The following is a 27,088-nucleotide window of genomic DNA, read 5'->3' on the forward strand; positions in this document are numbered from 1 at the left end:
TTTTGATGCTTCATGTAATTTGATGCTCACAAACATGCAAAACAACTTGGTTATCTCAGCCATTGCTTGGCAGTACTCATCTCCACCTATGACTGTAAATAGGATCATTTTTCGGTAAACATGTCACAGAAAGCTTTATTTTTATGAATGTGTCAACATGTTTAAAGAGACTGCAGTTTTAATGTTATTTTTGTAAATATATTGTGGCAATATGTCCAGTTCAAAGAAACTTTGTATCAGATCAACATGTACTGTAAATGTGCAAGCATGAGAAACTACACTTCAGCAGTATGAATGTTCTTTGTTTTACTTTTTTCTATTTTTCTGGCTGCAGAAAAATAAACAGACAATGAATGTACTTTAAAGTCACGTTCTTACTGTTTGTTTTTTTCACTTGTATATTCATGCAATATATCATATCAGAATGACTTCACTTGAACTTCTAAATCATAATTTGTAAGTGCATGGCTAAATTCACCCATTCATCGTACCTATTTAATACACAGGATGGCCATCATGGCCTTTCATGTTTGATAGTAAAACACAGCTAAGCAGAATCTGGAATTTCTTGATGACATTTTTATCCCAGAGTTGTACCAAAACTTGCTTCAACCCCTATTCCATTTTACTTTTATTTGCCTTGAACTTTGTCCCCCTATTTGTTAACTAGTTTTTCATGCACTCAGTAGCAACACATGCTGTTTCTGTTACATCTGACTCCTGTCATTGGGAAATTGAATGGGGCTGGAAGGTTTCTAGTTATTGCGGAATAAATATACCAAAGATGAGCCTTGCTCTAATCCCATTTGCGTGTTTTTTTTCCTCATTCTCACAAATACATCATGTCATGTTTTTTTTTTGGGGGGGGGGGGGTTTCAAATTATTTGACCTACTACACAGTCTTTTATCCCCTAGTGACTGTAGTGCACCCTGGGAAACAAGTACTCCTTGATGGGAATCATACCTCTAGACTACTCTGCATTTTACTACTTAACACATACTCATATGTGTTAAGTTTAAAGAAGTGAAATTATTGTAATTAGGCAAATGTGTGCTCTAACTAAACTTAGACATCCATCTTTGGCTTTGATGTTCACTCAGAGACCAAACCCGACTGTTGAGTTATAGTGTTGCAATAGTTTCCTAATTTTGCATTTTTTTTTTTTTTTTCATGAATATGAGGAGCCAAAACACTGGAAAAGTAGCTCCACAAAACAAAATTGGAAATGAATTTAAGTGGTTTCACTGACATGATTTGTGGTTGGTAGTTCTTACATCACATTTGTCTGCTTTCCAGCTTTCTGGCCACATTATGTGATATTTAGATGCTTGTCTCAACTTTTTTAACCCTAATCCTAACAAAATATTTAACATACATGGGATTACTGAAAAAAACTACTGTAAGAAACAGTCATCATATCAACATTTCTTCTCAAAACATTATTAGTTATGTAATTAATGTCATCTGAAAAAATAAAAATTGGACAGTTACAGTTAATTTGCATGTTGTGTAAAACAAAACAAAAGTACCAGTATATATTTACTGGTACTTTTCTTTAATACAAATTGCAACTTGAGTGTATCCTGAGTACAATCTTTCAACAAAGCCTTCAAAATGACTGAAAGTCAGTGTCCCTACACCCCTGATAGTGTGCATACTTTAATTTAGGACCTATGCCCACCATTAACTAAATAAAAGTAAATAGTTCCAGCTATAAAAAAAACTATGCATGGAATTGGGTGTTTTTGACTGGGGTCCCCCAGGACTTCAATACATTGGTATTTTTAAAAAGCAGCAATTAAAACAGAAACAATGACAGTAGGGCATTAGGAACAAATTGATTGACAGAGTCATGAAAAATCGGGATGATAGAACAAAGCATCTGCAATATATAAAAGTATACCTCGGAGGTGTCTGTCGGTAGGATTAAGGTTAAAAATGGAACCACTGTTATGCCAGCCACAGACAGCTGAGCAGCCATTACGAGAGGAACAGGCAACCATGTGCCACAGAGTGCCGGGAAAAAGCTGTTTTTTATTTCAGCTGATCGTTACAGCAGCTGAAGCTTCATGCTCTCTATTTGAATGTGATCTGTACCGTGAAATCAGCTGCGGCTAAAGCAAAAATGTGCAGAATCTTGGCACTTCTCAAAGTTTCTCTGACCCTTTTGGAGCATTTGTGAAGAACATGTTGGTAACAACCACAAGGTGACACTATAGCACACAGTTCAGGCAGCAAAAATCAGTTTCTACAGGTCATCCCATCATGCTGTAATAAGTAATGACCTCTTTCTCATTGAATATTTACATTCCAATATGAATGATTTCTGTGCAGTGCAGTTTTTTTTTTCTTCTTTAATCTCTTTTAAGGAGATGGCCAGATTTCAGCAGGAAGTTTTTAATGCAGTGACGGTTGCTTCTAAATTAGGCAAAGGTAGCCTACTGTGAGTGGATCTGATGGACTTCCAAATGAGGGGTAAAACTGGACCAGACTTACTCCAGACAATCCGCTTTGATCTCCCAATCTCCCCTGTGATATCCAGCACTGGGAAAGGCTCCTCTACACCTTGTAGCCCTAAAGCAGAAGAGGCAGGAGGGCTTCACCCTCCTCCCCTCACTGCCCATCTTTCTTCCTTTCTTTACACATACACACATTCACCATCCATCCACACCCACACTGGACTCTCTTTTGAAAGTCTCGGGCCTGATTTAAAATTCCTCTTCAGAGCGTGTCATGCATTTTATATGCATGGTGAGCAGGGGGAGAGAGAGGAGGGATTGCGTGGGGCTCCAGCCCAAATGAACTTCCCTCTGCTGTTAGTCTCCTCGGGGATATATACACACACACACACACACACACACACACACACACACACCACCATCACCACCACTACTGTCTTTCACTCCTCTCCCCTCATTTTCTCGCACCCACTCAACTCTTTCAACATTAGTTTTACTGCATCATGCTTTTCACAAATTCTACTGAGCAGCAAGAGTGCCGTAGCCTTTGAAGACAAGTGTGATCAGAACAGAGGCAGCGGGTGTAAAAACCTGGCCTCAGGGCATTTTTGGGTTTTTGCACTCGTGTTTAGCAGCGTATGGAGCAGAAGAGGGAGGCTGACAAGTGCAGTGTTTGGGGACAGCTTTGATGTCTGACGGGGTGCGGCTGCTGCTTTTCTTGCACAGTCCTTCACAAGGAGACTGTCACGTTGACACGACTAGGCTCAGAACATAGCTGGAGATAGATAACAGATAATCAAAAGAGCACTGTTGATACACTGCTCTCCACCTAAACATCTCTTATTCTCTTTCTGTCTTGTTGACATGCACACATGCTGACAGACGAAGCTGTGAATTGATAAATCAAAATAAAATGGAAAAAAACAGCAGAAAGCAAGAAGTTGGACTGCAGCTACTGTTTGAAAAATCTGGTTTATTAGGAACAATATTATCCCCGCTAGCTTATCGTGGATATATCAGTAAACAACAGAAACACATTTCACTTTTTTTTTTAAGTGCTACAGGTCTGCAATTATAGACAGAAAACAGTACAGCAACGATAGTGCCTACATTCATAAAATGCACAAAGAATATAAAAATTACAGTATATTGCTGTTTAACTGTTCCTATTCCTCCTCACAAATAATCACCCTCTGCATCTCTTACACACACACCACTGGGAATATCACACACCATCAGCTGTAATAGTGATAAAAGGTTTAGATCTGACAGGTCAACATTTTTACACACAAGCACTGAGTTATCATTCCAGCACAAAGTTGATAAAAGTTAAGCGGATATAGTACAGTAACACTAGACAAGCCCTCCACAGAGAGATCATAAAACCTCACTGAACTGAGTCTTGGTGAAGTCAAAGTGAAGCAACATGTATTCTCCTTAAGCTACTTCAGTATTTTTTTTTTTTTTAAGTAAAGGATCATACAAGTTAACTTTGGTTTCCAGCTCTCTAGACCTACACTACTATGAATTTGTGGCAGTTTAAGCTGCAAGTAAAAGTGAAATCAACAGTATAGCAGCCTTAAGCCATTATTAATACGACACAAAAATTCACTTTTACGTTTTTTTGTTGTTTTTGTTATGATAGCAGCCAGAAAAATGATGTAGTTACAGTGTGATTCAATAGGACTGAAAAAAGTGAAAACAACTGATTTGTTTAATCAAAGTACTGTTTAAAAAATCTGTGATTTGGTACCTCTCAATAAATAGAAAATGCAATTCCTTTGTTGTTATTTGTTATCTTTTGCACCATTCTGATATAAATATGGTTACACATAGTGATTATTCATCATGTGACGCATCTTTCATTCATGCAGCAAATAATTTGAAGAGAAGGAATAAAAACTACTTTTGTACAACTTGCTGAACGATAAAATATGATGGAGCCATTTCGGAAAGATTTCTGTCAGACTGTAACACAAGACAAATATCGATTTAAAGAGAAAAAAAAACAGACTGAAAAGGAACCAATCAATGTTGCATTTGCAGCCGGATAGAAGAGGGACATCTCAGGTTCCGGCACACGGGACACACACTGGCTTTAGTCCTGAACTGAAACCCTGCTGCCATGGTCTCCCACACAGTTTATCTGTGGGCAAGAGAGAGCGAGCAATTTTCTTTTTTCTTCTTCTCTTACCACGTCAACAACCGTCTTTGTCAGAGTAGATTCTAACATTAAAGAGTCTCTGTGGGGCCTCAGCAGCTGGAGGACAGATGGGTGAACCTGGGTGAGACCAAACAATCTGACCACAAATGGAGTAAGTGAAGAGTAGCAGAGGTAGAAAATAACAAAGGAGGGATAGATTTTTAGAATTACTGGGTGCTAATAGGAAGGCCGGTGACTAAATGAGTTTTTAGGGCAGAGGATCAATCTTGTTCACTTACTTGAGGAATGCACACTTAAAATCTCTTACATTTATGTTGCTCCCTTCTTAAGATGCTAAATGCAGTTTTTTCGTTTACCTCGCTCTTTTGTGCTGTTCTCAACATTTCTCTCAGCAACAGATAACATTTATATCTGCAACGACAGCTTTCTTCTTCACGTTTCTCATCCTTGAAAAAATTCCATTCTCCTCTTTTTGTCTGTTAAAACTACAGGACTTGGGGATTGGTGCGCTGCAAAAATTAAAACCAACATAAGACTTCTCGCAATCGAGGAGTTCTGAAAACTCTGCACGAAGAAAGCTCAGTCCTCCACTCCGCTAACCCATCCTTTATTAAAGTCCAGAGAGAGTATAATGGTGCTGTGTGTTCTGACTTCACTGGAGTTGTCTGAGGAGGGAAATCAGTAGACACACACTGCACTGGTTGTAGCAAGCTGTTTCCATTATACATTCTGAGCAGCTGTTGTGTGGAGGAAGTCCTTTGAATGACGGCTGCAGGGGGGGTAACTGGAGTCCACAGTTCAAACGGGGTTCTTCACCCTTACAAGCAGGGGCGGGGCCGTGGCCACTTCCTCTCTGGTTTGGGGCGTCATCATCATTGTCCTTACACCCCCCTATCATCTAGGCCTCCTTCAAATAGAGGTACCGCATGAGCTCCCTTTCGCCCACACTGACACATGCAACGTCTACACACTAACACTCAATGTTCATGCTATAACTAGTACAGAAGCAGGCAGAACGAAACAAAACAAACAAAAAAAGATGCATGCCACTGATCCCTCCTTTCTCCTCAGTTGTGCTCAGCTTAGTCTGATTACATCTAAGCTGCCAGTGTTCAAGATGTCCTTTGCTCTGTACAGGCTGTGCATCTGGTTCCTTTAGTTGTTTTGATTTGTGTCTGTTTTGACATGAAGGGGTGAGGAAGAGGGGAGTTTCTGAGAGAAGGCTTTGAAGAGAGCCAGATTCGGAAGTCTGAAGGTTGTCTCTGAGGGGGTCAGGGGCATCTTTAAAAGGAAACAGAAAAGGAGGAAGAGGAAGAGGAGGGAGGGTTGAGAATCAAGTTGAGCTGATAGAAAACAGGGCTGATTCACTTCTGCGTAAGATATGCTCCGATGGTGAGGCTCGCTGCCCCGAGTGCAGCAAGACCGAAGACTGTCTTGATGGAGGGCCAGGAGCTACTGAAGACTGAATCCCTCTGTCTGTCATACAGCTCCACAAAGGCATCCTAAAGAGAGACACAAGAAGAGAGACATGGTTATATGTTGTCAAAGAATATGTGTTTAGTTTTCAACAAAATTTGACTCAAACAGATTAGAAGTGCATTTGTCTAGGACTATATTCAGGAGCAGAACAATACACATTTGGTGTGTGAGTATTTATGTGGAATTGACTCAAACTAAAATAAAATGCCCATGTTCGATGAAAAGAACCTAGGGCGACAGTGTGACTCAATGATGTATTTTTAATAGCATTTGGAAAACAATGAAGGTCTATAGAACAGAGGAAGTTCACACAGGTAATACTTTGGTTTTGTTTTCTTCATGAGTTTTCTCCACAGTTAGAAAAAAATAGAATACTGTCATTTTTGTAAAGAGTCGGTTCGCCCAAATCATGAAAAAACACATTCTCACTTTATATTAAGGGTATCTAAGCATGCTGAGAGGCTTGTTTTTTCTCTCTCTCTTTTCCCCCAGATTTGATATAAATGTGTCAATGAAGGTGAAAGGAATTTGTGGTATGTTTAAGAGTCTACAGTCATACACTTGCAGTTTTATGAGGATTTTACCCCCAGCACAATGTTTCTTTGAGTTAAATGTTAATGTCAGCAAACTATCTTGTTCACAAGGACAATGTTAATGTGCTGGTCTAATTTTTACCATGTTCAACATTTTAGTTTAACATGTTAACATTTGATAATTTTCACTTTACAAAAAGTAACAGTAAGACTGATGAATGTCATTAGTTTTGCAGATATTTAGTCATAAACCAAAGTATTGAAGAAACTGGACTGATGACCTGATGATGGCGCTAAATGAAAAGATAAGGGATCATTGAAGTGATTACAGTTCGTCATGAGGGGAATATGAAATATCTGTAATGGCTATCTGTATAATTGTTGTTTAATAGATTTTAGTCTGGACCAAAGTGCTGGACCAGCAGACCAACATCCCCAGAGTCATGCCGCTAGTCTAACAATGGTTACTCTTCAATAATCCAAAAAAAGTGGACACAGATTTTTTTCTCTCAGGATTTTTATACTGAAGAAGGCAGTTTTCCAAAATACTGATCTTCATCTGATCAAATAAAGTCATCTGAGTTCTGAGTGTGCAGCTTTTTAGCTTTTTTAATGTGTGCTTGCAAGCCAGCAGGTCAAGAGAAGAGGTGTGTGCTTTCTCTAAATGTTGTACTCTTAGATCATCCATTGGGATTACTTCTTGGGTAGGAAGTAGCTCCAAAGAGAATTGATCACAGATAAATCAGTAGATTATCTTCTCTTCTGTGTCTGAAAAGAAAAGTTGCTAATCAATTCTACAACTCTGTGAACACCACATATAAAATTTCATTCACTTCTATTATATTTTTAGTGGACATGGAAATCTCAAAGGCATATATCTCAAAACCTGAGAAAATAAAAACGAATTTATCAACATGACTAGATACCACTGGAGATAAGCGTCAAAATATGTTTTTGTAATTTGAGTGAACTGACCCTTTATGATGTGAATCCCTTCAGCCGTCACCAAATATGGGTGGAAATAGAGTGTTATTACACCCATGCTGCAGGCAGATCCATTACTGTTCATCACCTCTCACACCCTCCCACACACAACCTCAGACGCCCCTAAAAAGCATCACGTGCCCAGATACACCAACTAAACAAATATGGGAATCACCAAGAGAGCTTATTCGTAACTACACATCTTTCTTTTTTTTTTAGCATAAGTGCGAACTCTGCAGCTCTTGGGTATAAATATATTAATGTTACACACATGCTCATAGGGTGTTCTGCTTCCTGCTGCTTGCTGGAGTTCTCAAAGGAGGACTGTTACAAATTGAGAATGTGTCTGTGTGTACGTAAGGAAGGTTTGTTGAGAAAATGCTGCGGCTGTGTGTCTAAAACGAGGAAATACAGACATCTGCTCATAGGCAGTGACAGCAGGAACAGCTGGACAGGAAGTCATACTGCTAAGCCCTCCCATCCCCCTCCCATCCCCCCACCCTCAACAACCACCACCACCACATGTTCGAGTAGATTACCATATATCAACAGTTTCCTTTTAAATATCAGCTCTTTTATTATGAAGCAAACCACATCAGTAGCAGCATTAAAAGGTTGTGCACTGAAGCTCCTTTGAAGTTGGTGTTTTTAGCTGTAATTTGACCTATCTGTGAACAATAGTGAATTGTTAAGTTTAATTCAGCACAACATTACTGTGTCAGTTCTCATGGGGATCTATTATAATTCTATTTTAATCTGTCTTGATTTGACTCAATTTACCTACAGTAAATATGTTTTGTGTAACTCTAATGCACACTTCTTTTTTTTTGACCTTGATCTAGTAGGAGAAAAACTGGGTTATTAAGTGTCACATTTTAATACACAGCTTCAGTTTATCAAACAAAAGCCCGCACAGGATTAAAAAAAAAGAAGAAAAAAAAAAGAAGAAGTCATCCATTCTGAAATTCTGTGGGGAGACAAAAGTATTTCCTGTTGCCTCTCCTCCCTTCCTGTCCTGTGGCATTCCTGAGGCTCGGGGGCCATAGTCGGTGACACAGAGGAGGGAGGATCAGCAGATTCTTCCCAGTTTAGGCCCCTCTGGTGTCAACACACACCATGCTCTAAAATCAGCCGACAATATCTTTAACCACATGGTATTTCCTTTGTTACAGAGCAGTATTTAAAATGATCCAAGGCGAAGAAACTGATAGCAGAGTGTCAGATAGTTTCATTTTGGAGAATGAACAAGCCCTGTCTTTCAGTAATGATACCCCCACCTCCTCCCTGCGACCCCCCCAAAGATATAGCTATTAATTAGAGAACAAGCTCTTCAGTCAGACCCCCAGCTGAGAAGAATGTGTTGGTTGGCAAAAACACTGCCTCCCTCTTTTTTTTTTCTTTTTTTTTTTTACACCTACTCCAGGAAAATAACGGATTTTCTGAGGCAACAATGCAAACCAGCCACTGGCTCGGACAGCAACTGCGTGTGACTGACCGTTACTGTAGCAAGGCTAAAAAAAAGGGCAAACTCATGATGCATGTCCTCGATATGCCCCAGACAGTCGGCATAGATTATCATCTATTTAAGTCTGAAACAAAAGCGGGCCAATTACGGTAAGAGGTTCATAAGAGCGGTGATGGATGAATCCACAAGGGCATGGACGGTAATAACTCCAGACTGAGTCAGGGGAGAGCTGGAAAGTAGAGATAGAGGAGAAGGCGGGGGTGGGGGGGGGTGGGGGGGGGGGGGGGGGGGTCAGGTGGATATCATGAGACTGAGGCATGCTCCACTTCAGCTCTTGGAACTTTTTCACCCACACGTTAGCTGCCACAGCCATGTGAGTAGTGTGAAAAACAAACCATGGCACTTTCTATTTCTACCTCCCTACCAATCCCCTCTCTCTTCTCTCGCTCCTTCAGAATTGACTTGCCATTATGAAAGCCTAAAGAAAAACAACCATAAGCAGCTGACAGAGGAGGGCACAGAGAGTTGCCAAGGACAGGAAAGGACAAAACATCAGCATTTATCGTATCAACAAAAGACTCCATAATCCTCAAAAACGTGTCTGTGCCCCGCAGCAAACCATCTGCCGTTGACAGCAGGTGTGCATCTGGGAAATAAAGTCAGGTTTGCAGCTCTCTACAGTGTTCATTTTTTGGATCAATACCTTTTAAAAAGGTCACAGCAGCCCTGCAGAAACCAGGGATCCAATTGGAAAATGCTTAGCCAGGTTTACACACTCCCTTCCCAACATTTTTACTGCACACAATGAAACCCTCCGAGAGAGAGATGCATACAGAGGAAAAGAGCACAGGACTTTAGAGGATCCCATGCTCAGACATGGGGTGGCAACTTGCTGCCCGAGTGTCATGGTTACCCAGGCTGGAAGCTTCACACATGATTTGCTTTTCCCACCAGCGGGAGAGAGCCTGTGCTCAACCTCTGATTTGTTTTTCACATGATTTAGACCTCTGGGTTTTGCTCTGTGTCTTTCTCTCAACACAAAGAGATTTTACACTGTTGTCTTCCTCTGATTGGCCTTACGCAATCTTAAGGGCAACAGGAAATACCATACATTTGCCAGTTCCTTTGGGTATCCCCCGTCTGCTATTGGGAACCATCCCTTGCTTTGTGCAGAAGATAATGAGTCATCTTGTGCACTTGGCTAGCTCTGTTAAAACCACAAAGCACTGCTTTGCCAAAACAGAGAAATGATTAGGCAGTTATCTCTGTTTTGGGACAATTCTGTGGGTAATTGCGGGCAGAATAAGGCTGAGAGAAAGGGATGTGGGTTAAAGTTCAACTTGTAATTAAAGTGCCTGTTGTGGCTTCGCTGCTATTTTCACCTCTGAACTGAGCTTCTCCCCATGCTCTGTTTATTTCCTAAGCATTCACATGCTAGCATACTTACAATATTACATACGCTGCTGCTGCTGCTGGCCCTCTTTGATTTTCTAATGAGGTTCTTGCAGACTTCTCCTCAGCTAATTAAAGTCAAACAAAACTCCTATTTCAGGAGCCATGGAATGCAAGGAAGGCATTAATATCATATAATTGATCTGTTTTGATCAGTTATATCTCTCTCTTTCATTTATTATACATCATTTTATTTGTTAATGCACACACACACATGGAAAAAAAAACCAAAAAAACACCCCACTCCAGACACAATAGGTGATAGGACAGCAACCTCTCGTCTGGCAGCAAGGTCAGCTCAAATCTCTGGAGTGTCATCCATCGACCGGCCGTGCAAAAATTGAGATGACGGAGGAGTTTGTTGCAATACTCATTACCCAGTAAATCCCCCTGTGTCAGCGCCGCCAAACAGCTTGGAGCTGAGGACACTGAGCTCTTCACTGCACTGTGACAACATTGCAATACTTGGAAACAACGACCGCAAAATGACGACAGTCAGGATGGAAAGCTGTACATATCCTAAACATATGCCAAGTCAATACATAAACATTTGGTAGCGTACGTCGAGGTGCTAAAGCTGATTTGCATCCTTGCATATCCACACAGACCAATTGATCAATGAGTGATTTGACAAAAAACTACATTTCATTCAAAGCAATAATTCATGCTATGCTAAGCTAAACTAACCAGCTGATGACTGTGGCTTTATATTTCATCGACAAATATGAGAGTGGTATTGATTGTCTCATCTAAAATGTGGAGCTAGTCCTTTAGGTAATTCTTTTTAACGTGAAATGTGACACAAGTTCTGGTTCCAGCTTTTACATATGAGAATTGCTGCTTTTCTCTCTTTTTTAGTATCTGACATTTGGTCGGGCAAAACAAGTAACATTTAATGTCAACTCAGGCTGTGGGAACCTATTTTACTTTTTTTTTTTTTTACATTTTACAGATCAATCGATTCATTTAGATAAATAATTTGTACATAAATCAATAAAAATTGAATGCAGGCCTAATCCAAATGATGGTTACTAATTTCATGGTTTTTCTTTAAGGTAGTGCTGAGATCTTTCTTCATTATTTTTTCAATTACTCCAGTGTAGACTTCAAAAGCACGATTTTTACACAAAACACAAGTTTTAATTTGTGACAACAAATAACACATATTCCATGAGAAAACTTTGCAGTTGAATAGCTGGACCAGCAATCCACATGCACAGCATTTAAAAATATTCAAACAATACGGAAACTGTGGAGTTATCTTGGTCTGATCAGATCATGCCTTGAAACAAGGGAGATAACCTTTTTCATTTCCTCCCCCTCGAGTGTCACTGAAAACTCAGGTTTATACTTGGCAAAAGAGTCATTACATTGTACTCGACCATAAAGGGAGAACCAATTTTGACGTTGGATGCGACTCTAAAGGCTCATAAATATTCAAATTTCCATCAGCAGCACCAGCAGCATTTGTGTGTTTACAAAACAGCTCGCTCCGCCTGTGGGTGTTGGCATGCTCCACTGGAACGTGAAATGTGATCGCCAGTACATCACCCACACTGCTCGTGACACTCTTCTTTTTTTCTTTTTTTTTATTGTCTCCATTATTCATTGTCTAAACTGACAGATTAATGAGAATTGTAACTTTACACATGAGGCTTTGGTTTCTTTGGAGATGAATAACGCTTCAGTAAACCTGGTTTTATCCCATTACGGAGGCAGGAGAGGAGAACCGCTGGAGTTAAACCGTCCAATTTGTGCAGGAGCGCCTAGTTTTTCTGGGTTATTTTGGGGTGAGAGTACAGACAGATTTTGAGTTGAAAAACATTTTGATCTATTCACTTGACCTTGACTGGACAGTTTTATGAACCTCATAGGCTGTTTATTCTTGTTGAGCCCATCGATTTGTATTGAACAGCTTTGATCCAACATGAAATGGTAGGACTGGATGACCTTGCTGGCTCAGAGTGAGGTGAGGATAAGTGTATGGATGCAGATTGTGTTTGCTCTCCTGTCACCTGCCCTCCCACCTCCTCTCCTCCTGCTCTTGTGGTTTATCGGCATCTCTGCACACCTTCTTGAAGCTCAGAGTGTATCATTTTACAATCAGTCGCTTCTGCATGCAGAGCAAAGGGACATCAAAGCATAGGGATGGCAGGCTTTTCTCTCACAGTAAACCAGACATCAGTAGCTCAGTCAAAACCTTGCTTTCATTCTTTTAAACAAGATACTCCTCTGATTTTGACCTTGAAACCTATTTCAGTCTTCACAATTGCCAAAACATGGGGCACAATGACTCGCTCAAAAAGACACAATGCAACTAAAAAGGGGATGTCTGCCTCTTCTGAGGATGTCTGCAATGAGCCCATCTGGCCCTCAGCGGAGGAGGAAGTGACAGAATCGAGCCGGACGGAGCAGCATGACTGCTGTGTTGCTATAAATACAGAGAGCCTTCATTTCAGCTCTCAGTTCAGGGCTGCCCAATCTAATAAAGCTCCTCTCATGTTTGCTGCTTGGCCCCGTTTAAAAGGCCACTGATGACGTGAAAAAGCAAAGGAGAGAATAGAAAAAGGGGTCGCTGAGTCATCATCCACACTTGCAGAGGGTGGTGTGTTTGGAGTGCATTAAACCTGGGTAGAGAGGCTTTCCAGTAAAGACAGGATGTCTGGCATTTGGGTGTCTAATAGCTCCAAGGAAGCCTTGCATAGAACATCAGCTGCGGTGGCGTGTTTGTGGCTTCAAAAAATCCATGTAAGCAGTGTGAAAGCCAATAAATATAGTCAGTTTTGCTGAGATAAATAGATGTGTATACTGTAACTGTCCATTCCTGGGTGGCTTCGTTCGATTGGTACTCAGGAAATGAAAGTAGTATCTGTGGCATTTAAAATATGTAGTCAGTGGACAAAGAGGCAATGCAATGCTTCACCCCGCAGTTAATGATTAGACATTGAGGTAAAACATTCACATTTCAAACTGCTCTATCGGCTTTAAATCAGCGTTGGATTGCTATGTACAGGGACAAGAGCACCACTTATTTTGGCAAAACAAGGCTGAGGCTGATTGGTTCAGATAGAAATCTCCGATAGAGACCGTGGGAACCAGCAGATTCCCAGGTGGCCTGTTGCTACTCATGTGACAAACAGAGCCCATGGGAGAGGCTCATTTCCTGTGACAGGGGCGGCACGCTGCCTCAAGTCTTAAAAGTCATATCCACTGACCCCTTAAGACCTCAAGACCACACAACCACCATCCCAACAGGCAACTCCGGTGCAGCTGAAAATAGACCGGGTGATGTGAGCCAAAGAGGACTACTGTATAAGGAGTAATGAATGGGATGTGTGGGAACAACATCTGCAGCGGGGCTTCATGCTCGATGCAATGTGGTGGTGATTGTTCTGAACTTTCCAGAGAAATGAAGTCATTTGGTTTTGGATTTTCATGAAATGATGCATTTAGCTTTTTCTCCATTGTTGTGGTTTTGTGTGCTTGCTGTGCATCAAAGCTTTTTTTTGTTTCGAAGCCTGATGTAACAGAATAACACAATCCTGATGTGAAAAGGGCTTTTTTAGACAGGAGTGACTGGCTACCTCTTTGTAAAAGACCTCAACAGCTCAGCGAGTGTTAAGTCACTTCCTGTGCCAGACGCTGTGGGGATGACATCACTGTCTGGTTTGAGACTATAGCTTCTCTGTGGTAGAGCCAAGTATGGGTAAATCACAGAGTCTGTGTGGGTAACTAGGGAAAGACTAGAGGCAAGCCAAACATGTAGTCATACTAATACCGTGGAGAAAGGGAGGGGGAGCAGCAAGGGAGAGCTACAGTTGGTTAGATACTGTAACTAAGAGATTTGTATTTGTTTTGAACCATTAACTGACTCCTAAATCTGAGCTCCAAATCTAGGAAAAAGCATGGCGTAACAAAAGGGGAAAGTTTACTGTTCACAAAAAGTGGGAATGTTGTGATTTTTCCTTTGATGAAATCCCAACCTATCCCTGTAATTTAGTCAACATTGCTAGACAAGCTGAGTGTAATAACATCTAATAGAGAATTAAACATGTCAGTAAAGAAGAAAGTAGTGGAATATCAAAAGCGAGATGCCCAGTGCCTCACGTAGTCTCCGCTTTCATCCAGGAGACATTGTGTAAAGCCAGCCACTAAATGAAAGCTTGTCAGTTTTGGCAAAAAGATATTGTAGCAGTTTACGTGATTGGCGTACATGGGGCCAGGTTTCAGGTTTGTTCTCCGTGTACCCATGTAAATGAGAGAGGCCGCAGTCTGGGAAAGGGCACGCTGCAAGCAGAGCACAGCACAGCTCAGCAGGCAGATGGAGGATCTCAGATGTCCCATAATGTCGGAGAAAACAATAATCTGTTTGATGAGAAGCTCCCTCAGGAACACCTTTTGAAGTGGAAAGAAGAGGAGCTGACACAAAAGAAAATTTCCACTAAGTCATAATAAAAGCAGTTCTCATTGACTGTTGTCATATTTGCATCAGGAACTTAAAAAAAGAAGACGCAATGTGTGATAGCAAAGAAAAACTTAATATGGGAAGGAAAGCAGCTTTCCCACAGACTTGAGGACTGAAATTGTGAAATGCGTGACAACACTTCTCTATCCTGCATGGAGCATGAGGTCATTTTGAAACAAGGGAAGGGGAAGTCATTATTATTCTTACACAATTCAACTTCCGACGGTGATATGTAAGCATATATCCCAATGCGTCTTTTTGTCAACTCCGTTACAGGCAACCTCAGAATGAAACCCAGACACTCTTTGGCAAGAAAACTGTTCCTCCTTCCTCCTTCCCCAAGGAGCTGGGAATACTGGGGAAAAGTTCAGTGACCCCTCTCAAGCAACCAGCTGATTTTCATCCAGGCTGGGGGAGAGGAATGAGAGGAATGCATTGATGTGTGGAAACAAACAACTGCACTGTTCACTCGAGAGGCCTTATATGAGACAGAATGAACCTTAAGATAACCAGCAAGGAACACAGCTTCACAACACGCTTGCATTATGTAATAAAATCACACAATCCAAACACTTTTCAGTGATGGATGAATGTAATTAAAGCCCAATCAACTATATAAGCATTATTTCTTTTCCCTTGCTGGTCCTTGTTTCCTTTATGCCTGAGTTCAATGTGACTCTGAGAGACCTTGGAAAGAGCTATGTTGAGCAGCATGTTGTAAAAGACTGATTGTTTGAACTATCTGAAGCAGGTTGGCTCACATCTGAGCTGCGTGACCTTCCCTGTCTGTGTGCAGAGACCAAAGGGAAACAAGCACAGCCCACCTGATGAATGATAATAAGTTGCCTATTGTGACAGTGAAGGTCTGGTGTGAAAATGTGTGGAAAGCTAATAAGGCACATGCCAGTTTTATAATAGAGGTTTTTTTTTCATCATTTACTCCCTGGAATAATCCATGGAAAATGTCATTAGTGAGTTGAGTAGTCTTGATGCTGGTGTGTGCTGATTAGAATATTCTGCCTCAAACTGAGACTTTATATCATACAGATATGTATAAGATATGTAAATATGTATATAGTGTCTATGTTGAGCTGTGATTGTTGAAAATTTTCTTCTAGATTTTTTATTTATGCTATGTAATGGCCATGTGGTTGTTGCACGAGTACATTCCTCTGCTTTCTAGTCAGCAGATGTATCAGCTGAGTATCAGATGATTGTTGAGTCAGATGACTTTAACAAGCAACTTCATCCAAGTTTTCTCTATAAACATTTATGAAGTGAGCTAATCTATGTCTCCCATTTTCTTTTTAACAGCATGAACTCCAATTAAATCAAAAACATTTGCTGTACTAACTCCATTTCTCTTTGCTCTTTCAACCCTGCTGGTGGCCTGTTCATACTTTTTCCATACTTTCTCAAGCAATTACCCAGAAATCTCCATTTGGCTGTAGCTGACGTGGCAATCAGAAGTACTGGACTGCCTGTTTATAGCGTTATAAATCTCCTCTCGTTGCCACTCAATCTCTTCCTCCTCCTCCTCTTCCTCCTCCTCAACCCTGTTAGCCTCACCTTCTGATCAAAGACACCTTGTGAAGTCCAACCATTTCAACCAGGAATCCAGGAGGAACACTGTGTACTCCCATGAGTGCAGGAATGTGGACTCACATTAATTCAAATCAAGAAACAGCCAATGTCAAGAGGTCTGAGTGCCTGTCCTGATAGATAGGGTGGTATCAGAAAATTAGCTTGCAAAGTCAGCTGATTGTGTGCACTTGGTGACAAATGAAGTTCTTTTCACAGTGATATACTGAAAGTCTGTTGATTAAGAAGAGAGAAAATAGATCGTTTTTAGGCTTTTTCTCCTTTTTTTCTTTTTCTAACCACCAAATGCCATAAAATGTGAAAGATAAATGAAGCACTTTATAGGTCAATTTTCAGAGTTGATTAAACTGGTTAGATTTGCAGACATTGTCCTCGTCTAGACATGTCACAGAGTTAACAGTCCTCTATAAAGCAAAATGGCGCCTGACATAACTGAATCCAGGCATCATAAACATTTGCTCTGACATAAGTCAAAAGATGACTGCATCGTTACAACATACAAAACCTTAAATCATTACTCTATTGTCAAAAAAATACCAAAAATACTAAATAAAATACCTAAGAAGAAAAGGAATCACTGTCAATTCTCCTATTTTCAACTCCCCCTGTTTTCTTTGAAGTATCTGTCATTATTTGAAGTTGTAATGACAGCTCAACAACCAATTAAAGGCAGCACCGTCAGAGTCGACCCAGTGAAATTGATGTAATATAACACCACAGCAATATTGGGTATGCCCCTGCTGGCATGATATTCCTGTCTGAAGTAGCATGCAATGGCAATCGTCTGAAAACAGCAGGGGTTATCCTTGACAGTGACAAAATGTCTGTTCAGTGCCGAATTTGGTTGTACCTATGGGAGGACGGGAAGGGTTTAGCATGCTGAGGAGTTTCATGTAAGTAGAGTTTAGCTGATCGCTGCCCTGAAACACTGCAAAGCAGCAGCAGAAGCAGCAGCAACATTCCCTTGGCAATGCTTTTATCTTCCGAACATCAGGGGTGTATCATTTTCTCTGCACCTCAAACTTAATCAGTCACCATCAAAGGTGACTGCCAACAGGGCAGTGCTGTGTGAGCTATGCCAAGAGGGAGAGCCCCCTGGTTGCCACGCACCAGCCAAGAGCCAATAGCATAAAAATGCTAAAACATGGGTCCTCTCAAAGGTCTTACCACAGAGACACTTTAATCTTTGGCATGGATTTCAATACATCATATGCACAATCTGATATACATCTATTTAAAGACACTGTTTTGCTGCCTTAATTGAGCCTTACACAGAGATACCAACACAAACCATCTGAAATGCTCAGTCAATGCAACATAGTCAAGTGATATCTGAGCAATGGCTGACCTCACTTAGTGTCTCAGATTTCCTGAGGGCTATTTGCTCTGCTGCCAAAAATCACATTGCGCAGGGGGTGCAGAGAATTATTTACCCCAGACCTCCATGGGACGAGGCAGAGAAATCTATTTACTAATCTATTTTCTCATATCTATTATCTGGCTGCTGTCAGTTTTTGGGAGGGCATGTACTCAACATTTCAGAGAGGAGCCAATGCTGTTTGTTAATGGCCAGTGCTGTGGCTAGTTGCAGCGGGAAATCCCTGTGGAAATGGTAGTGGTGTGTGCAAGTGTGCGTGTGTGTGCGTGTGTGTGTGTGTGTGTGCAGAGGCTGGATGGCACAGTGAGCAGAAAGCAAGGCACCCCGGGGCCATCTGCTCCCTGCCATGGCTCACATGTCACCCTGTGACAACACAGCATTATTGATTCACACCACCACATCCGCTTTTGTGTGTACACGCTGATGTACCACAGTATATGTGTGTATGCATATGCGTGTAAGTATGTACACAGCCATTTTGTGGACAGCAAATAATTGATTTGCACCAGTACATCCGCTTCTGTGTTTGCCTTCCTGTGTGTGAATATAAACTATATAAACCTTTAAGGGCCAGTTCACCCAAAGACATATTATCCGACTTGCTGTGTTGGCTTTCTGTAAGGTTTTATTTTTATATCAACAAACAGCCAAAAAGTTTGGATAAACCCACTACAGCGACCAACTGGTGAACACTGAGGTACATTTAGCAGCTAAAGAGACAGACAGTTTGTCAGGAGCTGATAGAAATCTGACCCCAAACTAATGCTAATGTATGTCTGTAATTGCTGGATGTGCAAAAAGGCAACTGTTTGCTAACATGGTCGCACAATCAGGGGATAATATGTCAGTGCTGTCTTTACTGTTTGTTCTGTTGCCCCCAAGTGGCCAAAAAATAAGTTATTACTGCATTGAGATCTCTGCTGCTGGGTTTTCTGTCACAGCTGCAACATAACAGAGGTGAATTAATTTTTGTTTGTGTTCATCATAAACAAGAAAAAAATTTCAAATTAAAAGCCCCTCAACAGCAATATTTTTGGTACTCTGGAAAGACCATAAACCTTGCTGCCAATCTTTTTTTATTGGGAATATTTCTAGTTCTCAAGGAAAATCTTGCACTGCTTGGGGTGAGCTCTTTTTCTCCGTGATTTAGGTGAACTGATGTTTTAATGGCTATTTGGGTTACACTATGCATGCAACAGCCTTTGTCTATGTGAACAGGAAAGAAATATAAGAGACACTCCCAGCTGTGTATCCAACAGTGGCCATTGTTGCACTAGGAATTAATTGAGAATATAAAATCTGTTTAAAAAAACCCTTATGGGGGTTTGTCCCAAAAATATCTACAGTAGCAAGACAATGGGAGGAACCATTTAACCTTGCCCTATATTGATATGCTGCACAGCTTGCAAGGGTGTGCCCAATGGCAAAGTCAACTAGTGTCTCAGTGGGCTCCTCATTATCCAGCTCCCACCATGACAGGAAAGGTGGAAAAACTCTTTTATCTGTGCCTCAAATGGTTCATTAGGAGTTTTTTTTCCACACAGTTTGGCAGTGGGTTTCTGATATGAACATGATAATTGCACAGAAGCAAACAGGATTGGGGATTTATGTGTAACATAACAATTAAAGGACCACATGGGAGCAGTAATGGTACCACATCTATATTTAGAGGCTTCTCACATGTCCCTGCATTTTTCAGGGATCTGCAACATTACCTGACACTGAAAGCCAGGTCTCAGGGTATTAGTGTGTTGTTCGTGTGGGTCCGTTGTTGTGTGCCTGGAGGGATTTGGCACGTGTATGTGTGCAAATGAGTGGAAGGGTTAGATGCAAACAGAAGAAGAAGTAAGATTTTTTTTTTTTTAAAGAAGAGGGAAAAAAGAAGATGTTATCTCTCGACTGGAGCGCACACAGCCAGGGTTTTACTTGATGGATATCCATTTAGTGTCTGAGTTTATCTGCTCTATGTATTATTCATCAGTGTGTGTTCTGACTGGGATGGAAGTGCCTTTAAACAGCTCAGGCACGTGTACCTCATGAAACAGGAAAACAGCAGGTTGTGGTGATTACTGATTTAGGCAAAATAATAAAAGGAAACACAATCATATGGGTGAATTCACAAATACACACACACACATACACGTGGTTCCTACACATGTACCTATACATAGAATTGTGAGAAATGTGAAAGACTAAATAAACAAACAAAAACCATGCTCACGTCAGCACGCCAACCGCACACAGTGACTCCTAAATGAACTACGCTCAGCTGACATGATCACCCAACAAAAGAGCAAATTGCCCACACCCTTTACTGGCCACTCAGGAAAGAAACACCCAGCTCGTCTCCATTATTTATTTACAGTCGCAGTTCCCCTACAGACATTCCTCCGGCTCTCCTGAGGAGGCCCAGAAATAAGCACACAGGACAGGACAGGGTGGAGGGTCTCTGGGGAGAGGCGAGGTCCTGGAAACAGGCACAGCTTTCACAAAAGCACCAGAAGTGATGTCCCTGAAACTGTAACAGAAGAGTATTTCTGTGCTAATCTTTGCTGCTGTTAAAGTGATCTGCACACACAGCAAAGGTTGCACATTTCTGGCGTGCTTGTGAAATGCTCGGCATGTATGGAATGGTTAAGATGGTAAACATGACATAAAAACAAGGAGTGTCATGCTAAGCTGTAAAGACAAAAGATGAACTCATCAGTTTAACCATACATTCATATAATGATATTTAAAAAAAAAAATCTTTTATTCAGATGAATTTAGTCTTAGAGAGACAACACTGTCAGTTTCTTAACGTCAACCTTCTATTATTATGACTGACAGTATGTCTCGAACTCGAGGATCAAGATGAGCTTATTGGCAGAAAATACAAAACAGAGATGCAGTTCAGATTTTGAATACAGAGCTAAATTATGTATTGCGCGGCACCAAGCTGCAACTAAAGCTTGTTGTTATTTTATGTAGTGAATATCAGCCTTTCTCTAGCTTTAAGAAAATGTTTTTTGGTGAAAATGCCTATAAAAAGTTTGAATTTTGTATCATTTATTTTTGTAAACAGTGTCATAGAAACCTACTGTAATGAAAGTGAGTGCCACAAAACTTCACATGTAGCAATGTTTGAGTATAAAACATCATGTCCACATCATTCAGTGCCCTAGAATGACTTCTGAACACACATTCATGCAGGTATGGACATGAATAGACAAATGATGTCACTTTCTTCAATGTAAAAGTGAAGATAAAAGTGAAATTATGTCATGTTATGCGGCTGTGGTTCAGATACAAGGAATCTCATGGATCAAAAACTGACTGAAGTAGCCTCCTTATTGTTGCTCAAACTGCAGCTTAAGCTATAAAGGGTTAACTTTCCAAAGTATTCGACACACGTGAGTGTTTGGAACAAAGGTCTTTGTGCTTTGAGCATCTCAGAGGAACAGATAGCAGAGAGACTTGAGATCTCTCCGGGCCTTCTCCTGAAAGAAAGTATTCATGTCAGACTGATTCACAGAGTTACAGCCCTGAGCTGCCTGCGTCTGTAGGAAATGTTTCTGACATTACAGTTGCCGGGCTGACGGGTGTAAACACAGCGGCAGATGGTGAGAAACCGAGGCCTGCGCAGCAAAAGGGGTACAGTGAAGGGGGGAAATCTTGGCTGCTTCAAGCCAGATTGAGCTCTTTTATGGTTTACAGTCTCCATTACAGCGCTAAGAGTCCACATGAAGCCATAACATAAGTTGTTGAAATCTCCAGCCTTAGTTACATGCGCTTTTTGCTCTGTTTTGTAATGATGGGGGGAAGGAAAACCCCCTAAAATTGTGTTTGCATGAGTAATCATTTATTCGTTTGATTGCTGGAAACAAGAATGCAGAGTTTGTCCCACACTCTAATTTGTGAGGCCCGGATGATAATCAACTACAAATCAAGAAAAGAAAAAAAACAGAAACGACTGCACACAGAGTGAGAGGAGGAAAGGATGGATCAGTCATAACTTATACAGCTCGTTATACTGTAAAAGCGCGTGTCCTCAAAGGTGGATCCTTTCATTGTCAATGGAGACATGTTTTTGTTAGGAAAACAGTTCAAAGCCATGGAAAGCGTAGCCTTGAAGATTCCTTGAATTGTGCCACATAGTGTTGGCTTGTGTTAAACAGATAATATGCATCTTGGAGACACAAATTGAACATAAGTGAGATCTCATTGTGAGGTCTTTTTTCTCTCCTGTGAATGTTTGCATGTGCCTCCTTTGTGAGTCAGTTTGTTTGGGTTTTCCCCCCCCCCACTCTGCCGACATGTCACCTATATGGAGATTAATGACTTCCTCGCTGTCCCAGATCCACTCAGCCTCAACGAAGGACGAAAGGGGTGCAGCCAGATGCCCACAATACCATGGCAACATGCAGGTCCCACCCGTCGACTAGCAGATTGTGACCAGGGAATCCCCCACAGGATGGACCCAACCCAAGCCAGAATACATTGTCTTCACACACACACACACACACACACACACACACACACACACACACACACACACACACACACACACACACACACACACACACACACACACACACACACACACACACACACACACACACACACACACACACACACACACAGAAATAGGCTACCTGGATGGCAGCATTCCTCAGACAACATGATACTACTGTTTGAGACTTCAAAAAGGGTCTCCTTCCTTCCCTCTGCTAAAAGACATGAATAACTTGAAACACAAAAAAGAAATGATTTCTCGATGTCATCTGTGAAGCAGTTCTCGCTGTTTTTCTCCAGAGCACATTTTGGCATTTTGCACAGTGCGCCCCCTCCCTCCCGTCAAATGTCTGAGGTCAAGCATATAATTTCAGAAGTCGGACGCCGTCTGCCACTTTGTTCAATCACTTGGTATTTACAGAGAGCACCTGTAAATAAACACAGGTGCACAACGTGTGGGTGAGGCTGAAGCCTAGATGCAATCCTCCCCTGATGAGTGCAATTTCTGTCACCACAAAGGATGAATTTATTCAGGTGGAGGGTGTTCAGAACAATGAAAGGATAGTGTTACAGGGAAGTAATCAGTGCAGAATGGGAGCTGGGTTTTACAAATACAATGACTGCTTTGTTATTTCTACAGGGCAGTTAGTTTTTTTTAACTAGAGTATATTTGACTCACCGGGGACACCTAGACTCAACAACGATTAGTGGGCACTCCTATTTTTGCGCTAAGATTTTATCACAAACAACAGGAAACAGTATGGCTGATAGAAAGCTGTTTCCACACCACTCTCACATGTCAAAATGTCAGTGATAGGTTGATTAGGCCCCAACTTTTGTTTTAAGAGTGGTAGAAAACACAAGAGTCACCTTTTACACACAATAACACAATGGTCACAGCAAGTGACCACAAACACAATCTGTCTAAACACTCATATAATGATGTTTACTCAGTTTCTTCATTGTTAGGAGAATCTGTGCAAACCATCAAGTAAAATAATGTTTCTAAAAAAACAAAAAGCTCATCAGAGAGGTGAGGGACTGACATGATTTCAGTTTCCAACAGCCACCTGGCAGATGGTGGAGGAGACTGGCAAAGTGTATATGACCCAAAACGGATAGAGTCACTCAGCAAAGTCCAATAGAAGCAGATTTGATGTAGAAATGCAGCACAAATACTTTATAATAATCACGAAGACTTCAAAACCAACTGGCTGCCAAATTAGTAGCAGTCATGGTCCAATCCAAACAAGGCTGCAGACACTTCTGAGGAAACAGAGGTCATGTTTTAGTTTTGTTTTTTTTTCTGATATTTTTATTTACCAGAGAGAGTTATTTTAGAAACCAGAGAGCCAAAATTCAGCCCACTCAAGGGAAGTGTCTGATTAGAACTGTCAGATATTTGGGCTGTAAATTCATAATTTAGGAAGAGGTCAGAGCACAATCGACCAACTAAATTTTCATCTGCACCAAAGAAACATCCCAATCTCTTAGGTACAATAGATGCTCTTTAAAAGCATTCTTTACAACCAAACAACCCTCTTTGTTACATGCTGAATGATACAGTGACATTAATTATATTAGCCAACAAGTCAATACACACTGAGAAACTGGATTTCAAAAACGCAATCAAGAACACAGACAAAGCTCTGTGTCTGCAGTGTAGATGTCTGGTAATCACTGAAACACACACCTCAGGAAATTCCCCCACCTGACAGCCGTTCAAATGAATATAAATCAACATCAGTGTCTGTCAGACTCCAATATGTCTCGGTTGAAGCTCCGAAGCATTCAAATTATAAGTGCACATGAGCCAGTGATAGCATATTCTGTTTTAAATTGTTTTAGAGCCAAAATAATCTGGTTGAGTGGACATCCACCAAACTGACCCAAACTAGGAGCACACGCTTTTGAATAATCCTGAATAATCCATTGGATTAAAAGACTATGCTCTTTCTCTCTCCAGTGAATGCAGAGCAGCAGAGATACAGCCATCTCCGCCCAGCTGGAAAACACACTCTTTGATGACCTACATTATTGTACAGTGGGCACACAGTAGGCTCCAGAGACCTAAAGCAGGAATCTCAGCAGCACAACCTACGCCAGCTTCAAGGCACAGGTTTAAAAAGCAGACAAAAGAGTTCCAACATAGATGCACAAGAGGACTGCGTGTTAAACACAGCGGCTGCAGATTAGCACTCTGTGTTCCTGGAGGGCCCTCCCTCTGTTGCCTGCCTTTGATATGTGGCACAACCTGTCACCTCCAGGGGCAAAGCAGACTCAAGGGGAATGTTAAACGGTCCTTCCCTTTGAGATGAAATGTTCGATATGAATCATTGATGACCACCCCCCTTCCAAATTCTTACACCTTCAGGCTAAGATAACCGAGCAGCAGCACAAATGTTATTCTCTCATTAACGGCACCCCTGCTAATTAGAGGCTAATTCATGGCAGATTGGTTTAATGGCTGTTGTTGCTGCACTCTTCGCTGGGAACAGCAGCTGCAGAAAAGAAGAATTGTTGCAAACGATTATATGATATTGCATGTTTATTTCAGTTTTATTTCCTTCTGAATGTGTGCACCTGTGTATGCAGGTAAATGTGGTGTGTAGATGCCTCTCCTCATTAGTACTTGGAGCTTATGTGTCATTTAAATGTGCAGAAAATGGCACTGATAGGTGAACCCTGTCCAGCCATGCCTAGAGGCCTTGACACATTAATTCAATAGTTTTCTGTCCGCTGACATGTGCCTGGCCTTCTCCTTCCAGCTAGAACCATGACCTACTGCATCACATCACACTAACACTAGAGCACTTTACTGCATACAGCTTCAGAAACAGGTAACTGCTAAAACTGCCATTCAGTGATTTCTAATTGGATGCATTAAACACTGTTTTTGTGAGTTTTATTTCCCACCTTATTACATCGATCTGTCAGCTCTACCTCAAGACAGCTGCGTGGCTACCGATGTCTTTCCAGTTGACAGGGCGGGATTTATATTAGAGCGTCGGGAGGTGTGACAGAGCAGGCAGTCTGATTGGTCAGATAAGTCTGACAGTCAACATGAACATCAAATCATAGCAGCGCACTACTGAGGCCGTCCATCTGGAAGGTTTGCCCTGTTGTGCGTAATGGGCACATAGAGAGCGCTGTGGGTTGTCGTTAGTGATCAACTGAAATTATGGTTTCGATTTCACATGCCATGATCAGAATGCACCTTTTGATCTCAAGCAGACATTTATACCCCAGATGAATTCACTGGTTAAAAACCTCCTTAACCACAGCAGCAAAGGAGGACTTTTGCGCCCCCGTGGCACACTACTGCAAACCGCTCAACTACACGGCATCACACCTACCCATCCCCCGTTGTCTTGTATCCAGCTGTAAAGAGATCCATTTAAATACTCCGTCATCCAGTCCGCGATGTTGTCCACCTGCGATGTCATCTCCTCCTTGGCCGCGCACTCCACGCACACCGTGCTCCCGAACTCGAAGAAAGCGATAATCCGGCCCCAGTTCACCCCGTCCCGGAACAGTTCGTCTATGACCTCGGCGAATCTCCTCTGCGCCGTGTTGGAGGTGAGATACAGCTGCCGCGACATCTCCGTGAAGTCCGGCTGGTATAACCTTTCAAGTTCATCTCCAGCCTCACGCAGAACTCTGTGGATCGCGGCGTGCGGGTCGGACTGGGGCAGCCGCTTGCAGAGGTGGGGGATGCTCTCGTTTTCGGGCCCGGTGCTGGCTTCACGGCACCGGCGCACCAAAGTGGGGGCAACTACTGACCCATTATTAGCAGCGTCTTCATCTCGGACATCATCAAATCTCCACACGTAGCCGCTTTTTGTAAGTTTATGGCAGATATACTTTTCCACAATATTGCGATTATACTCGTTCGCCATTACGGCTTAATTTGGCACTTTCTATGTACAGAGGGTGTCCTAAATAAAATGCATCGTGACCAAATGTGTGCACTGTACACTGCTCTGCACAGGCTTTTTCAAAAGTCGATTATATTCGAATATAACCGATGCAGCGCGTAATCCCACACATGGAGCAAATGCTTCGTGAGTTGAAGAAAATCCCCGGAACAAAACTCCGCATGAAAAAACAAAACCCAAAACGTCTTAAAAGTCAAACAATACTGAGTCCATGTCAGCAGCAGTCTTCATTTGCCGAATCCTTGGAGGGACACTGGCGACCTTCTCTTTGCATAGAATCCAATATGCGGAAGAGGTTGGAGTAGTGCTGATCTATTCCTGTGCACATCACCCAGACGGGGAAGTGTTGCGACTAAAAAACATGAATGAGAGCCAAAGTTGTACGCGCTTAAAGGGGCATTAAACGCCGCCAACTGTTCTAGCACCGTTTACGCACAGCCTGGTGCGGGACTGTGAGCCAGACAAGGTCGGACTGAGTCCTCATCAGTCCACGATTGCTCCTCATATCCTCTTCAGCTCCCTGCCCACCTAGTGGCTCTCGACAGCGAAATGTTCTTGACGTCATACGCTGCGCTCGGAGACTCCAAGTGCACATGAAGAACTGCAGTAAAAACCACTAATAGCTCATATCGTCATAATTGCTTACAATCCATCAATTTTATGACTGAATACGA

General features: G+C 41.7%; 1 protein-coding gene across 1 annotated transcript; it reads right to left on the bottom strand.

Annotated features, from left to right (window-relative positions):
* Window positions 1-3,152: 3,152 nt before the first annotated feature.
* Window positions 3,153-26,885, bottom strand: bcl2b (BCL2 apoptosis regulator b). Its single transcript, XM_062429553.1, has 2 exons — window positions 25,833-26,885; window positions 3,153-6,126 (listed from the first exon to the last, which is right to left on the bottom strand). The coding sequence occupies exons 1-2, from the start codon at window positions 26,373-26,375 to the stop codon at window positions 5,989-5,991; spliced, it is 681 nt and encodes a 226-aa protein (XP_062285537.1). The 5' UTR covers window positions 26,376-26,885; the 3' UTR covers window positions 3,153-5,988.
* Window positions 26,886-27,088: the final 203 nt, after the last annotated feature.

Source organism: Scomber scombrus, chromosome 11, assembly GCF_963691925.1.
Source record: "Scomber scombrus chromosome 11, fScoSco1.1, whole genome shotgun sequence".
Classification (NCBI taxonomy): Eukaryota; Metazoa; Chordata; class Actinopteri; order Scombriformes; family Scombridae; genus Scomber; species Scomber scombrus.